Source organism: Cynocephalus volans, chromosome 4 (assembly GCF_027409185.1).
Source record: "Cynocephalus volans isolate mCynVol1 chromosome 4, mCynVol1.pri, whole genome shotgun sequence".
In the NCBI taxonomy this organism is placed as follows: Eukaryota; Metazoa; Chordata; class Mammalia; order Dermoptera; family Cynocephalidae; genus Cynocephalus; species Cynocephalus volans.
The window spans coordinates 15391597-15409089 of NC_084463.1; the positions used below are offsets into that span (position 1 = coordinate 15391597).

Consider the following 17493-nt stretch of genomic DNA (forward strand, 5'->3'; position numbering starts at 1 on the left):
TTCTTTTTGTTCATTAACTTCAGTTTAGAAATGGCAATAGAAAGATAATTTCAGCAGATCTCTGTCTTGCTTTGAATAAGATCCCACCCATCTGGGAGTTTTGAAGAGATATAGAAGGGCCACTCTTTCTCCTTTATTCAAATGTGAGAGATGGGTCATTTGTGTGTATGTATGTATATATATACACACACACACACACACACACACACACACACATAAAATATATATATATATATATATTTTAAAGATGACCGGTAAGGGGATCTTAACCCTTGACTTGGTGTTGTCAGCACCACGCTCACCCAGTGAGCTAACTGGCCATCCCTATATGGGATCCCAACCCATGGCCTTGGTGTTATCAGCACCACACTCTCCCGAATGAGCCACGGGCTGGCCCCTCATTTGTATATTTTTAAAAACTGGCTCACTGCAGCAGAAACAGAGTGCACAACATACAATTCCATGCTATGCAGACCTTACTGCAGATAATACAGATTGAAACCTTGAACCAAACCACAGATGTGTGCTGTATACCTAGACAAGCACATACACAGATCCACAGGTTAATTTCTTACCTTTAATTGCATATATCTAGAATTTGAGTATGAAAAATACCCTTGTGCTCCTACGTTGTGCTAGGTACTGTGGAAGATCTAAAGTCGACAAGGTAGTATAGCATAAATTAATGTGCAGTAGGTGTAAGAAATAAATGGTTATGGAAATTTAGAAGACGGAAGGATTCTAGCTGGAGTGTTTGACAAGGAGGACAATGTTTGAGCTGAGTTTTGAAGAATAGATTGGATTTTAGGAGCACACTTCAAGCAGAGGGAATGCTCTGAGTAATGGTGATGAAAAAAGAAAGAATTGTGGTATTTTATGACTTGGTGAGTCACTCAGAATAGAATATAGGCATCAGGGAGTAGTATAAAAAACTGCAAGGTACTTTAGTTTGAAGTTAGATCATGACTGTTAATTTTATTTTGGAAGCAATGGGGAGTGTTTAAATTTTTTTTTTCTGTAATGCTGTCAGAGCTATACTTTAGGAAGTATATGGTAGCAGAATGGATTGAAAGCAGCAGGGAAACCAGTGAGGAAAAGTTTTCAATAGTATTATCTATACTATATAGGGAAAAGAAAAGGAGGGCCTGGAACTAGGGTGGTGGCACTAGAGACAGAAAGTTTTGACATTATCTAAGAGCTTTGCCTAGATTTTTCCTCAGCAGTTTCTTCTAACTCTTTCTAGGTGAGACTGATAAAAAGAAATTCTGATATGAAATGTCGATTCCAAAATCAATCTTAGATAAAGACGATTGAATTGCAAACGCAGGATGTCTGGGTGAACGGTCCTTGAGTTCAAAGGTATTTTCTCCTTTCACCAGATAGGCTTAACTCTCTAATCAGTCAAGAGCTTTGTGGAAAAGCCAGGAGGGGGATCTTAGGCGAAACTGAGTACTTATTGACACACCCGGTCATGCAAACTCCCCAAACTGAGGTTCAGGATTAGCAAATTAGGACAGGGCACTTCCTTCTTTGGAAGAGAAGTTCCTATTTTCAAAGTTCGTCCAACGGAACGTGTAGATTAGAGAAGTGGAAGTGACTGGGAGCAGCATTTTTGTTCCCTAGGCGGAACGAGAACCCGTAGGCCAGCGTCCGTAGCGGTCTCAGTCTGTGTGGGCGGGGCCTCGTGCTGTCGGTGCGGACCTGCGGTGCAATGCTCTGACAAGGGGAATGTGTTGTTTTCAGGAGGTCCAAGGTGCTGGAAGAAGACCCCGTAGCCTGAGTGCCTCAAGGCTTTCTGGGGACCCGAACAATCCGCAGCATCCACATTCCTGTCCCTGGTCGCATCTTAATGAAGAGTGTATAAATAACCTTCCCATTTCTCCCATCAGTCTTCTACAATGTGGAGCAGCAAATAACTGTAAGCTCCATTTCCTCACTTGTCAGGCATGGGGGAAAGTCTTGACGTTAAGATTCTTTCCACTGCTACCTGTCTTTAAACATACCAATGACCCACTCCAGCACAGCCAACCTTCAGCCCACGAGGAACATGGAGGTCTCGACTCTGCCTACTGCGCAGACTCCACATTGGACCCCACCCCTTCCCTTCCCCGTTTCTCCGGCAGAGGGCGCAAGCGCGATGGTTCTGCTGGCCCCGCCCCAGCCCGCCCCCTGGGGTAGAGGCGGGGGAGACAGGCGCGGAAACTTGGCCGCGGCTTTCCGGGAGCTGTGGGCACGCGGGCTGCTCGCGACGGGGTGGTGCAGGAGGGGGTCGCTGCTCAGTCCGGACGCAGCCGCCGGTTTTCCCGAGTTCGCCAGTCAGCCTGTCATCGCCCGCCCTCGGGCTCCTGCTCTCTGAAGGGGCGCGCCCCGCACTCTCCAGGCACCGCCCACTCCCCTCCCCACGACCGCTCCTCCCTCAGCCCCGATAGCCGGCGGCGGCGGCGGCGGCGGCGGCGGCGGCGGCGGCGGCTGCCGGGAGAGGCTCCTCCTTCACGCCCTCCTTTCCCTCGCTCGCAGCCGAGCAGAGCCGGTCGACCCGGAGGGGCCCCCACCCCTCCCCGGGCCATGGCCGGCAACGTGAAAAAGAGCTCTGGGGCCGGGGGCGGCAGCGGCTCCGGAGGCTCGGGCTCGGGCGGCCTGATCGGGCTCATGAAGGACGCCTTCCAGCCGCACCACCACCACCACCTAAGCCCCCACCCGCCGGGGACTGTAGACAAGAAGATGGTGGAGAAGTGCTGGAAGCTCATGGACAAGGTGAAAGGCCTGCGGGGGACCAGCGGGAGCAGGGTGGGCGTGGGCGGAGGGGCGCGGGGAGGAGAGGGGAAGGAAGGGACAGAGGAAGCTGGGGGAGGGGACGGGTCTTGCGAGGCAGGGGAGGCGAGGAACTGGGGTGACCGGCCGAGAGGGGGCTGAGGGCTGGGGAAGAGACCGGGGGGGGGGTGGGTGTCGGCGGTGGGGGAAGGGCTGCGGTTGGGAGTAGGGGAACGTTGAGGTGTGGTGTTTGGGGTAGGGAGACAAAGATGGGGTGGGGGCTGGGGTGGAGGTTAGCTGGGAAGCCACCGGGGCGGAAGTATGATGGGGGTGCGGAGTTTGGGGCTCTGTGCAGGGTGTAGGGATGTGGGTCACGGAATTGGCCCTGGGAGATAGGAGGGAGGGAGGTGAGAAAGAGTGTTTGATTGGCCTGCTAGGGCTCTCTGCTGGATGAGGAGTCGAGATCTGACTCTGATGGAGGGACCTGGGGTCAGGACAACTCCGCAGGCAAGCTGTGCTCCGGGTGAGCGTATCGTTTTTTCTCATTAAGGTGTTATACCAAGGTACAAGAAATAGGATGTTTAAATGGGGCAAGGAGGGAACTTTCCTCTACATCTAGAGCTGGCTTAAGTTTTTTATCCTTTGAAACATTGGATGTGGTCCATTGCTGGTTTTGAGATATGCACTGATTAAACCGCAAGATCTGGTTAGAACCATTATCTTCATTAAAAAAAAATTTTTTTTTTTTTTTTTTGGTGGCTGGCCGGTATAGGGGTCGAACCCTGGACATTGCTTGGTGTTATCGGCACCATGCTCTAACCAGTTGAGCTAACAGGCCAGCTCCTAGAACCATTATCTTCTGAAAGATGGATTGACTAAGCAGCATATTCTGACTTCTTCATAACTTCCTCGTTATATACACCGCTTTTAGCTGTGTTTTACTTTTTTTGTAATGGGCCTGATTCCTTATTGCAGGACTGACTTTAAGCTTGTTCGATTAGCTTCTTTGATTACCTTTCTATTTTTGGCAAGTGCGAAAAAATAACTCCTTTATGTTTTAACCATTTAGTTTGTCATTTGGGAGAATTTTACTTCCTTATTGTTGTGTCTATATAATGAAATATAGTAGTCCCAAGTACTTAAAAATGTTTAAGCAGTTAACGCTTTGTTAGAGAGAATTCAATCCAATGTTTCCTTGATATTTTTCATATTCATTGATAACTTATTTTGGCAAAATTCTTACTGCAGGTGAAAAGTGATTAGAGAGATCTGTCTGGCATGGTTTTTCTTTTCTTTTCTTTTTTTTTTTTCCAAAAAGATGACTGGTAAGGGGATCTTAACTCTTGACTTGGTGGTGTCAGCACCACGCTCTCCCAAGTGAGCCATGGGCCGGCCCTTATCTGGCATGTTTTAAGAGAATGGTGTTATTTCCTCCAGGGTAAAATTGGTTTTCTTTGGTTCCTCTCTGGGCCTAGGTTCCTCTTCTCTAAAGTTCTTCATGGGTTGTTTTGAACTAGAAACAAGTAATAAAATGATTATGAAGCACTTGGCAAATATAAATTTGCTACATAAATGCTTAATAAGTCCTGTGTGTGAATTAACACTCTAGTAGTGCATACCAGTGGTTTCAGTGCTGGTTTTTCTCATGTTAAATAATTGGTATTGTAATTAGTGACACACGTATTTGTGTGTTAATTATATTGGTGGTGTAGTTCTAATTTTATTATTGGAAACTTTAATAAAACCATTACAGAAAGTTAGGTGTGTAAAGGAAACTTTAAATGTGTTGACATCTTTAAAAAAATATTGAGTGCATTCAAAATCTGAAGTTTATAGGTTTGCGTTTTGAGAATTTACTGTTAAGGACTAGAAGGGTTCCTCTGCATAGAAAAAATATTTGCATTTCTAATTAGCTTCTCATACAAGACATGTGGGTGCAATGATCAGAATTGTATTGGTTGGTGACCTCTGCTTAACAATAACAAACTCAGGCTGGCTGGTTGCTCAGTTGGTTAAAGCGCAGTGTTATAACATCAAGGTCAAGGGTTTGGATCCCTGTGCCCACCAGTTGCCAAGAAAAAATAATAAACTTTTTATTAAACTTTTGCATTTTTGTAAATAAAGGATAGATTGTAGATAGTCCTATTCTACCAGGTGGTCCAAATAAAACCCTCCCTTTAAGTCTTACTCCTTTATCTCTTTAAAGTATGTGTATTGAATTTCGATTTCTTCTGCAGAATGTTTAATTATTTGGGAAGAATAAAGAGGACTCAGTTTTGAGTCAAAATGCTTTTCAGGTTTTGACAGTTCCAAGGGAAGAGCAGCAGGCTTCTAGGTTTTCTTCTCTAATGTAGGGAGAGGGATGTTTTATTCTTGTGTTACTTTTTATTTCTTTATTCTTGTGACGATTTTAGTACTGTCTGTGCCTTATATCACATAATACTAGTTGTGCTGAAACGAAAACTTAGTATTTCTGATGTGTTAGTCCGGTACGTTCATACTGCTTTCCTGCTTTCTGGATTTTTTTTTTTTTTTGCTGGCAGATAGAGGGATCAAACCCCGGAAACTGGTGTTATCAGCACCGCACTCTAAACCACCTGAGCTAACCGGCTAGCCCAAGTTCTCAGATGTTCTGAATACTTCTGTAATGTTACATTGCACTATCTCTTATCCTTGATATTTTGAGCATAGGGTGTTCTCTTTATTCACTTTTTTTTGTTGTTGTTAAAGTCTTAAATGTGTCACTATACCTTCCTGACTTCATGCAATTTAAGTGGTGAAGAATATGCTGTCAAATCCACAGATGTCGCACACATTTATTAAATTTAGTTTCCTTTTTTTTTTGGTGGCTGGCCAGTGCTGGCCAGTAAGGAGATCCGAACCTGTGGCCTTGGCTGTACTCTAACCAGCTGAGCTAACCTGCTATCCCTAAATTTAGTTCTAAGTCATCATTTCCTTTTTTTTTTTTAAAGATGACCGGTAAGGGGATCTTAACCCTTGACTTGGTGTTGTTAGCACCACACTCACCCAGTGAGCTCACTGGCCATCCCTGTATGGGATCCAACCCCATGGCCTTTGTGTTATCAGCACCACACTCTCCCGAGTGAGCCACAGGCTGGCCCCCTAAGTCATCATTTCAAACCTCCTTTATCTTTGTTGTTGAAGCTCGGTGAGTATTATTCTGGCCTACTATTAGTCAATTTATTCGTTTAGCACTGGGAACTGTTAGTCTCCTTCCTTCCCCCAGTACTGGATATATGCCAGTGAAGAAGTTGGTGTAAGTCATGGATTCTGGTCAACACAGGCCCAGTTTACTAATTTACTAATCCCTTATGGAACTTAAACTCATTGTTGGAAAAATGCTTGTGCTAGAATGCTTGTTATTAAGTTAGACATAGTCAGCCTCTAGGTTTTTTTTTTTTTAATGTTTTTTGCCACCCCAGGATATTATACTAAACATTTGTGTAAATACTTGTAGGTGAAGAAAGTGGCTAGTAAGTAAAGAGACAACTGGACAGGGAAGAGAGGAATGGGGAATGGAGAGAAAAATCATATAAATTGCCTTCACTGTAAATTTAAAAGTATTAAGGTGTTTCGTGAGAGACTTAAAATTCTTTTGTGAAATACAGCAGGGGTAGGCAAACTTTTTTTGTAAAGGGAAGGATAATAAATATTTTAGGCTTTGCTGGCAACACGCTCAGTCCCATATTTGTTGTTGTTATTGTTGTTACAACTTTTTAAAAATATAAAAGCCATTCTTAGATTGAGGATGTACAGAAAAAAGGCTGCAGGCCATAATTTGCCTACTCCTGAGCTAGAGTATCATGCTGGTAATATTTAGGTCTGTACTATGTTTTTATTTTTGATTATCTTACATCATTCTTTAAAACATTAAGGTGTTGATGATTATTTTTAATGGGAGATGATTTATTAGAAAAATGCTTCCCTTTAAAGCATGAGTTTAAAAGTGCTTTCATTTTTTGAGTTTAAAAAAAGTATTTTCAAGAGATTATTATTTCCTTCCTTTTACCTATCTTCTCCTGCTTGCTCTACCTGCCCTCCTCCTCATTCCCCCCAAAAAGCACCTTGAGTAATTTCCTGTATTATAGAAGTAACTGCACATAGTAGAATTTATAAATCGATGTGTTTCATTAGACTTCTCACCCTCTTTTCTTCTTCCCCTTGCTTCCTTCCTACCTTTCTGTGTTTGCATGCTCACTAAGTCCCAAGCATAGTGCTAAGGTGTAAGTTCTTACACTTCAGAGATTATATTCTAAGTGATATGTAAGTGATAAGTGACTACAGAAGAAGTATGTCCAAAGTGATACAGGATCTCTTAGTACATAATTATTCTGTGTTTATTTTTTTTTTTTTTCTGTGTTTATCTTAATTTTTCAAGATTATAAACTTCTGGAAGGCAGCAACTGTAATCCACTTAACTTCCTGCAGCATTCAGTCATGGTGCCTTACACAGAGTAGGTACTTTGAAAGTATTTGTTAAATTAAATTGCTTTGTGTGATCCAAAGGAGTAGCTGTGAAAGGAAAAGGCATGGTGGTGGGAATCTATTTTAATTATATTAAACTTACTATTTCTTGCAGTAGCCCTTTATTGGCTTCATCTGTTTTATAGATGAAGCCCCTTAGGCTTAGAGAGGTTAAGTAACTTAGTTAATAGTGGAGCCTAACTTGGAATCCAGGATTATCCCCCTCCTAAGACTTAGTTAGTTCTTCCATATACTGTCTTCTCAGGTCTACAGCAAAGTCTCAGTCACAAAAGCCATTTATTTAGAAAGTGACCTATGCAGGTACACAACAGCACCCCCCCTCACCTTCTTCACCCCCTAATTCATTCAAACAAAGTAGGCATTTTCTTTTTTTCTTTTTTTTTTTAAAAGATGTTCGGTAAGGGGATCTCAACCCTTGGCTTGGTGTTGTCAGCACCACGCTCAGCCAGTGAGCAAACCGGCCATCCCTATATAGGATCCGAACCTGTGGCCTTGGTGTTATCAGCACCGCACTCTACCGGGTGAGCCACAGGCCGGCCCTAGTAGGCATTTTCTTGAATGATATTAAGATAGTGTTTAACAAGTACCATTCAGTTTATCTACTTTTAAGTTAAGGGTGTTTCTTCATATTGTGTGTTGGTTACTTTGCTTGGTGATCATAGAGGCTTATACACATTATTTTCCAGTTATACTTAATTCATGTTGTCTCTGGTGGCATTTGCCACTTTTTATTTTATTTTATTTTCTTAAAAGATGACCGGTTAGGGGGATTTTAACCCTTGACTTGGTGTTGTCAGCACCACGCTCTCCGAAGTGAGTTAACTGGCCATCCCTATGTAGGATCCGAACCTGTGGCCTTGGTGTTATCAGCACCACACTCACCCAAGTGAGCCATGGGCCGGCCCTGGGAATTTTTTTTTTTTTTTTTTGAGTGCTATAATTAAAGTAACATTTACTAAAAATGTTTTTTTACCTTATAAAGGTAGGTAGTATATAGTCATTGTAAAACATGATTTTATTTTTTATGCCTAGTAAGAGCTACCCCTAATAATTCCTTATAGTGAAACATGAGTCAATTGAGTATTTCATGTGATTAGGGATAGCAATTTTGAAAGGTATGTAGACTAAAAGTAGGGTTAGGCCAGGGAAGAAGATAATCTGCTGTCTTCATTTTGTGATTTTGGTTGAAGATTTTGGTGACTCTTGTGATAGGAAAACCTGCTTTTAATATGTTCTTAACCAGGAGTATACATACAGTGAACCTGATAAATCATGATCAAATTGGTCCGTGAGAATTCCCCTTAAGCAGAGTTAATATTATATTCAAACACTCAATAACATTTATATTGTGAAAAATCACTTCCTTAATGATTAACCTAGATTATTAAAGGAAAAATGGACAAATATTAGTTTGAAAACTGAACCTAAATTTCAATCACATTTTCCAATGAAGTTGTTAATGCTGATCTCCACTAAGTTTGTTAGAAAAGGGGGATTATAACAAGCAAGGCTTTGTGAAATGTTTTCATGATTAGCACATTTTGTGCTGGAAGGAAATAGGTGGGAGTAGTCAACCAGGAGCATTGGAAGCCAGCCTCAGCTCTGTCCCCACAGTGTTCCTTCCTGCAGCAGCTTCCAAAAGGAGGGGAAAGGGGTGCTAATGATGGCGTTGGCAGTGCATATCCACGGGGGATATCAATGCCCTGAGAAGATGCAGTGCCACTCCCATAGATGCTCCTGTGGTTCTCTCAGAAGAAATCAGCAGTGACTGTGGGTCTTTTCTCTCTCTGCAGCTTTTGGAAAGGGGGGTGAGTTGTGCTTATTAGCAGACTGTGCTGCCTGGGCACCTTCTCACAACCGCCACTGATTGCTTACTGTCTTTCCTCTGGCTTGGATCTGCCACAGAGGAAAGTTTAAAATGAGTCCAGTTCCTTGGTGCTTCATTGAATGGGATGGGATGCTAATTTCTGCTTCCTCCTTTCTTAGACCTGTTTTGAACAGCAGTATATAGATAGCTGTAGCACTCTTTGAGAAAAACAAAAACAGTTTATGAATCATAAAATATACACAACAAAATATAAAAGTCTTTGGTGTGGTTTGAATGTAGCCCTCCAAAAGCAAGTGTTGGAAACTTAATCCCCAAAGCAACAGTGTTGGGAGATGGGGCCTAATGGGAGTTGTTTCGGTGATGAGAGTTATACCTCAGGAGTGGATTAAAGCTGATATAAAAAGACTTGAGGCTGTGAGTTTATTCTCTTGCTCACTCTCACCTGTGTGGTGCCTTCCACCATGTTTTGATGCAGCAAGAAGGCCCTAACCAGATGCAGCCCCTCAATATTGGACTTCCTAGCCTCCAAAACTGGGAGCCAAATACATTTCTGTTCATTATAAATTACCCAGTCTGTGGTATTCTGTTACACCAGCATAAAATGGACTAAGACAGTCCCCTTTTAAGCCCCCAGATGACTGCCCTCCCCAGAGGTATCCACTGTCTATAGTTTGAGGTCCATCCCTTCACCCTTTATCCATTTGCCTGAGTGGCACTGAGGAGGTTGAATGGACAGCATTCCCTTGAATGATTTATTGACATCAGAAAGTTGTTGACTTTTTAGCATTCACTCGTTAAGACCGACAACTAAGTACTAATAAATTCTTATATTGTGGAGCAGTTTACAATTTCACATCTGTTGATATATCAAAAATCTCAAAGTAATGTGTTTTATGATAATGAAACAGATTCAGAGAGATTAAGTAACCTTTCCAAGTCACTCAGCCCATACTTTTGTTTTTTATGTGGATCTGAACTAGTGTGTTCAGACTGTGTCAGGTGATCCCTTGGTCCTCAATGGACCATTGCTTCTCAGACTTTAACATGAGTTCAGATCATCTGGGGATCTTGTTAAAATATAGAGTCTGAGTAGGTCGGGGGTGGGGCCTGAGATTCTACATTCCTGATCAGCTCCCAGGAGACAGCAATGCAGCTGGCCCAGGGACCACTCTTGGTGTAGCAAGGGTCCATAACACAGCTGCTTTTATTTTAGATATGTATGCTTCGCAGGGTTTTTTTTAATTAAAGGGCATAGGGTATCTAATTTATGTTTAAGATTTTAATTATGGGCCGGCCTGTTGCTCACTTGGGAGAATGCGGTGCTGGGATGGCTGGTTCGCTCACTGGCTGAGCGTGGTGCTGACAACACCAAATCAAGGGTTAAGATCTTCTTATTGGTCATCTTTAAAAAGAAAAAAAAAAGATTTTAATCATTATGTTCTTAAATTATGAAAATAATACCTCCTTTAAAAATATACATTTTTGGGCCGAGCCTGTGGCGCACTCGGGAGAGTGCGGCGCTGGGAGCGCAGCGACGCTCCCGCCGCGGGTTCGGATCCTATATAGGAATGGCCGGTGCACTCACTGGCTGAGTTCCGGTCATGAAAAAGACAAAAAAAAAAAAAAAATACATTTTTAAGAAGTGGGATTTTTAAATAAAAATGGTTCTGGAATATTTTTCTCATTAAAAATTTGCTACATTGTGGAGATTTTCTATGTTAAAATGCTGTATATAGGTCTACCTGACATTTTTTAAAAGGACTATATAAATTTTTTTTTTTTTTAAAGATGACCAGTAAGGGGATCTTAACTCTTGACTTGGTGTTGTCAGCACCACGCTCTCCCAAGTGAGCCATGGGCCAGCCCCAAAAGCACTGTATAAAATTTTTTGATATGGGTACATATATGTGTTTATTTAATAAAATGTTATTGATATTCGTCTAGGTTATTTCTGAGTTTTAATATCAGAAACAATGCTACAGGACTATCCATCATGCAGTTTCTAAATTTTTTTTTTAAGAATAAACTCCTAGAAATGAAATGGCTGGGTTGAAGGAGTCATACGTTAAAGTTTTAAAAGATATATGTTGCTATATTGCTCTCCAAAAAGTCCTTGTCTAGTTTGTTGATTTAAATATGGTAGCTGATTTCTTTCTTAGTTATTTTATGAGAATTATGATGGTACCCTTCCATAATCTCACTTTCATTGAACGCAGACTACATGCCAGGTGCTGGGGAGTTAAGGGTGACCAGCACTCACACTTAAAATCTGTGTGTATACAAAGGGCTCTGTGGGGACCATGAAGGTAAACCATTACTTAATCCCTGAGGAGACAAGAAAGGGGATGAGGAATGGGGAGGGATGTTAGACCAAGCAGGTGCCTCTGCAGAACCCTAATCCACGGTTGTGTCTTATTTAGTGTATGGCATCCAAGGGTGATTCTAAGATCCATTTAATCAGTTGCACTGATAACTCTGGATAAAGAATTATTTTTTCCTTGTAAAAGCAGAATCCTCACTTGAGGGAGAGCATGGTGCTGAGAACACCAAAGTCAAGGATTTGAATCCCCTTAACAGCCAGCCCCCTCCCATTCCCCAAATAGAAACTGTGTGTAAAAACTGCATTATTAAACTTTTAGGACATGTCAGTTACTTTATTGCATACAATGTACTGAATGTATTTTTTCTGCAATTGATGTGATAAGTGAAATTAATGAGGTTGGTAATGAGTAATAAGTGGCATGATGTTTTTAATAAATGCTGTTGGGTGGTACTTGGGAAGTGTTCTGTAGTAATTACAGTTCAAGAGCCTGAATGGAGTTTTGTTAAATCAATAATGAAGAATAGTAATTAGAAGTAAAAGGCTTTTTTTCTTGTGGCCATTATCTAGTAATAATGTATTTCTTTAAAATGTATGGGTTTCTAATTCATTTTTGAAAAACAATCATGAGTGGTTTTCGTTCAAAAGATTTACTGTATACTTATACTTGTCAAACTGTTAAACCTCTTCAAAGTTCTGAGATGATGGAGTTTCTAAAACTTGAAGCTTTAAGAGACTTTAGAAATAAATTGATCTCTTTCATTTGCAGAGGCAGAAATTGAGACCCGGGGATGCAAGTAACTTGCCCAAGGTCATATAGCCAGTTAATGTCAATCACCAGACTAGACCCCAGGTCTCTGGACTTCTACTCTGATATCCTTTCTACTATTCCTCCTGTTCTCTTGAGCAAAATTGATTCTTTCAAAACTGTAATAAAATTTTACATGTTGTTTTATGTATAGCTCCAAATATGGAATACTTGTATAGTAGCATAGCATTTTATTCATTTTTAAACATGTGGAAAACTTTGAAATGAAAAATGCTTCCACAGATAGGTTAGGGTCGACAGAGGTAAAAATACTTAGTCATTCATTGTCCTATATGCATATAGTTTTCTGCCTAATTAGAAATGCAAATTCCTTAGTGTTAGAAAAGATTCTGCATTCAGAACAGAGGCTTAGGCACTGTTCTCTATAACTTTTTCCTTTTATTTTTATTTATTATTATTATTATTTTTAGAGATGACTGGTAAGGGGATCTTAACCCCTGACTCGGTGTTGACAGCACCACGCTTTCCAAAGTGAGCTAATCGGCCATCCCTATATAGGGATCTGAACCCTTGGCCTTGGTGTTATCAGCACTACACTCTCCCAAGTGAGCCACTTTCCCTTTTAAAAAATTTATCAAGGGGTTCAGATCCCTGTACCAGCCAGCCGCCAAAAAATAAATAAATAAATAAATAAAATATAAAAAAATAACCCCCAGCAATTTTCAAGCATAGTTTTATTTATTAACACTTTCCAAATTTTTTCTGTTGACCATTGAGCCTTGGCAGAAGCAAAGGGAGGAGTTAGGCCAGTGAGAAGACTATTATGAATGGAGTATATGGCAGCTGTACAAGGACACTATTGGTTTCCCAGAGCTAAGCACGTTTCTTTTTGACATTGTTCTGAGTGATGCTGTAAGTGTACAGGCAGAAGTAAACAAAAGGCAGCCATTTTTTGCTACTGCAGAGCTTGGAAAGCAAAATAAAGTTGGCCAAATGGAGGACAGACTAAGCAGGAAAATATTTTATCTTTCAGAAATTTTTTGGTGAATGTTTTTTAAGGTCTGGGTGCACATTTGTGCTTTGGAGGTTAACTATGACTGCCAATTTGAAATTTACCAAGTAATGAAGGCAGGTTGTTTTGGCTTTTGAGGTTTGTTAACTATTGACTTGAATTATTCACACAGAGCCTTTTTGGAACTTTTTTTTCCAGAAGTTATAAATATTTCGGGCATTTTTTAATCTTCCCCAAAGATATTAATATCAAAAGACTAGGCCTACCTCTATATTTTCTTTATGATCTGTGTTAGTGTTCCATAGTTAAAGACTTACAGTTGTTAGTGGAGTGTTGATTTCCATGGTCATGTGATGATTCCTCTTAAAAAGATCTTGAGAAAAGCAGGTATTTCATCTACTAATGATCTTTACAAGGTCACATTATAAGGAAGGACAAATAACATTTGTGGAGGCACATGGTACCAGTTTGAAAATGCAAAGTAATCAGTTGTTTTGGAGACATTTTTGGTATGTAATGAATGCTGATATATTTTTTAGTTTATTGTTATGAACAACATTTATTGATTATTATAGGTTGAATACTGTATGCAAGACCAGAGCAATTTTAGTTTAGTTTTTTTTTATTGTTGTAGTCGGAGGGAAGTACAGCATACCTTTTTCCCAGAGATATTAGGCAAGTACTGCATTTTAACCTCAACTCTGTGATGTTTATTCATTTGCCTTTAAGTAGGGAGAATATGTGGGCTGGTATGTGTATCCCTGCATAGCAATGCATGTATCTTTATTGGGAGTTGTACTGGTGTGGACCTTTGAAGGGATGGGTACTATAGCTGTTATATATTGTTGGTCACCTTGTTCTTGTGTTGCTTGCTGCCTTTTCTCTATTCCTTGGTTACCAGAGACCATGCAGGACTGGGGAAGGTTGCTGTGACTGGGCCAGGGTGATGGGAATAATGTTACCAGCTTCTGGGAAGTCATTAAAGGGTGATGTGAGGTGTATCATTCTGTCTTCAATGGGTGATTCCTGCCTGGCCTGCAGATAAGTCTAGTCAAGTTGTATGGAAAGGGGCAGGGGAACTAACATTTATTGGATGCCTACTTTATTGGAAACTGCACAGGTCTTTCATAAACATTTCATTATGAGGCAGGTGTTATCTCTGTTTTTACAGATGAAAGAACTGAGGCTCAGAGGTTAAGAAATTTACTCAAGGTAATGAATGAAACAGGACATCTTGATATGGCCGTTTGATGCATTCTTGTCAAAATATTAAAACATTATTTAGTCCTTTTTAATTTTAATTGAAAACTTAAAAACTTATATTTTAGGCTTCATCATGTCTCTTTGGTAATTCCCTGCCTGTTTCACAAATCTCACTTACCCAGTCTCTCCACCTTGCTCTGTACACTTTAGTCTCACTGATCTTTCTATTTATTCCTCAAGCAGATCCAAACCTCTTCCTTCTTTATGACCATTGGAGTAGTTGTTTCCTCTATTTGGGCTACCTCTTCTGTTGATTCTAAGTAGCTGGCTCTTTTCTATAATTTCAACCCTTAGCCTAGATGTTACCTCAGAGAAGCTTTCCCAATCTACTCTTTTAAAGTAGTCACTCAGCACTTTCTTAATATATTACCCTATTTTAATTCTCTGCAGAGAACCTGATATTATTGTTGGTTTCCTCTTTATTGTTGTTTATTGCCTGATTCCTCTCAGATTCAGGGACCCTGTCTTTTTGCTTCTGTGTCCCAGTGCCTGACATATATTTGTTGAATAGATACATTGAGAAAAGTCAAAACTATGAGGTGCAACCTTTAACTTACTGCCTCCATATCTACAGATTTGTTTCTGTCTGAACCTATCCTCACTCCCTTTCTTCCTGTTTTAGGAGGTGTCCCTTTTCTTTTAATGGTGTTTGGTGTAGTCCTGTGTTCTAGATCCCATTTCCCACTGTCTTGCCTCAGTTTATTTATCTCTTTTTCTTCTGATTGTTTCTCAATATAAAACATGTTCAATTTTCTCTGAAAATAAAAACTTTCAATCATGTGTCTGTTGTAGTCTTTTCTGGGTCTTAATTTCTTAGTCTCAATATTAGTTTCCCCTCCCTCCCTCCCTCTAAGGACTAACCTAGGAATGTGTCGTTTTAATATTTTTGTTGTAAAATATATTCTGAATTATAAACACCTGACTTACAAATGAGGTTTTGGAATTAACACTTATAAATTATGAATTGTTTGTTTTATGAGTATGAGTTCTTAACTCTGTTGTACTTAGAATATAGTTGTCTTCTGAGGTGTTTTTTTCCCTTGGCTATGTTGTTACATTTTGGCCTGAACATTTGATAGGATGAGCAGCTTCCTAAAATATTGTTAAAATATTAATGCATCAAATATTTTTGTTGATTCATCTTGTCTTTATTTGCTGGGCATATAGGGCTATTTTTCAAGAGTTCAAGAAATGGTATACAGAGCATGATATATCTAGTTTTTAAATTTTCATATTGCTTTACTTATTTAAACAGTCCTTTTTAAAAAAAAAAAAAAGATGACCGGTAAGGGGATCTTAACACTTGACCTGGTGTTGTCAGCACCACGCTCTCCCATCCCTATATAGGGATCTGAACGCGTGGCCTTGGTGTTATCAGCACCACACTCTCCCAAGTGAGCCACGGGCTGGCTCTAAAGAGTCCTTGATGATTAGTCTTTAAATGTGAGTTTTTCAGTTGTTTAAGATGGACCTAATGATTAGACTTCTGGAGGAATCTATCCCAAGGAAATAATCTGATGTATAGAAGAATGAAATGCCCAAGCATGTTCATCAAAGTCATACTTGCAATAGTAAAGACTTGAAAATAACGTAAATGTTAAAACAAAATGGAGGGATGGTTAAAATATGTTATAGTATATCCATAGTATGGAATCATTTAGAAATCTCAGAAGTTTATAATGAGTTTTTGGTGACACAAGAAAATAGCAATTTTAAAATATGAAATAAAGAGGAGAATGTCAGACTTCTGCTTCTACTAGTGTTATACTAGGTTGTTTTGAAACAAATGTACTGCTGACAACTAGAAAAGCTAGATGTAGATAGAAGAGTTATCAGGGCAGTGAGAAATTATGAGGCCTAGTTTTAGAAGAAGAGGAAAACTGAGAGGAGAGTCAGATGTTTGAGGCTGTCTTCTGCCTTGAAGACATTGCTGATTCAGCTGAGAGACTGAATAGAATTTTCAAAATACTCATGTAAAGGAGGACCAAACATTGGAATTAGGGCCTGCCAAGGTGGAGGGCCCTGGGAAACACTCTAGGATTTTGGATTAAGAACCCGAAGGCCAAAATTCTAGGAGTAAGGAATAAACAGAAGCAGACCAGTCTATATAGTGGAGGAAGCATAGCCTTTTAAATCTTTTCAATTCTGGTTAAATTAAGATGATCTGTAATTCCTAATGTCATTAGTGTGGCTGCCTGCCAGAAGCAAATGTAGATTCTTTCTGAATAACAGCATCCATAGTCTCAGATTGTTTATAATTTTTAATGTACAATGTCCAACATTCAATAAAAAATAACTAGGCATACGAGAAGACAAGATGCGACTGAACACCAGGAGGTAAAATTGATAATAGAAACCTACACACAGGAGATACAGATGTTTATCAGTCATGGCTTAAAATATATTTATGATTAATGTGTTAGAAGAATTAAAGACTAAGTGGGTAATTTGACAGACTTGACATGATAAAATAAGAATGAAATAGAAATTCTAGAACTGAAAAACACAACTGATTAAGATGGGTTTAGCAAATAGCTACAGCTGGAGAGAGGATTAGTGAAGTGGAGGATAAGTCAGAAAGGAAAATCCAGAGTGAAGCATTGAGAGACAAAAGGATGGAAAATACAGAAAAACATGTAGGAGACATATGGAATATAGTGAAAAGGTCTTACGTATATGTAATTGAAGTTCCAGAAGAAGAGGAAAAAGAGAATGGGGCAGAGTAATACTTGATGAGAAATTGGCTGAGAATTTTTCAAAACTGATGAAAATTATCAAACCACAAATTTAAGAAGCTCTGTAAACACCAAACAGGAAAAATACAAAGAAAATCACACCTAGGTACGTCATAGTAACGCTGCTGAAAACCTGGGTCAAAGAGAAATCTTAAAAGCAGCAAGAGAATAAAAGACATTTTTCCTTTAAAGGAACAACAATAAAACCGACAGCCTGACTTTTCAACAGTAACAACGACATCCAGAAAACATGAAATGGTAGTGTTAAAGTAGTGACAGAAAGTAACTACTGATCTTTTTGAGTAAAAA

At 39.9% G+C, this 17493-nt stretch overlaps 1 protein-coding gene across 1 annotated transcript in view; it reads left to right on the top strand.

Annotated features, from left to right (window-relative positions):
* The first annotated feature begins 2484 nt into the window (after positions 1–2484).
* Positions 2485–17493, top strand: part of CBL (Cbl proto-oncogene) — an 86398-nt gene continuing 71389 nt past the window's right edge. The window contains exon 1 of the mRNA XM_063093763.1: positions 2485–2754. Within this exon, the coding sequence (XP_062949833.1) occupies positions 2566–2754 (189 nt within the window). The 5' untranslated portion in view covers positions 2485–2565. The remainder of the gene's footprint in view (positions 2755–17493) is intronic.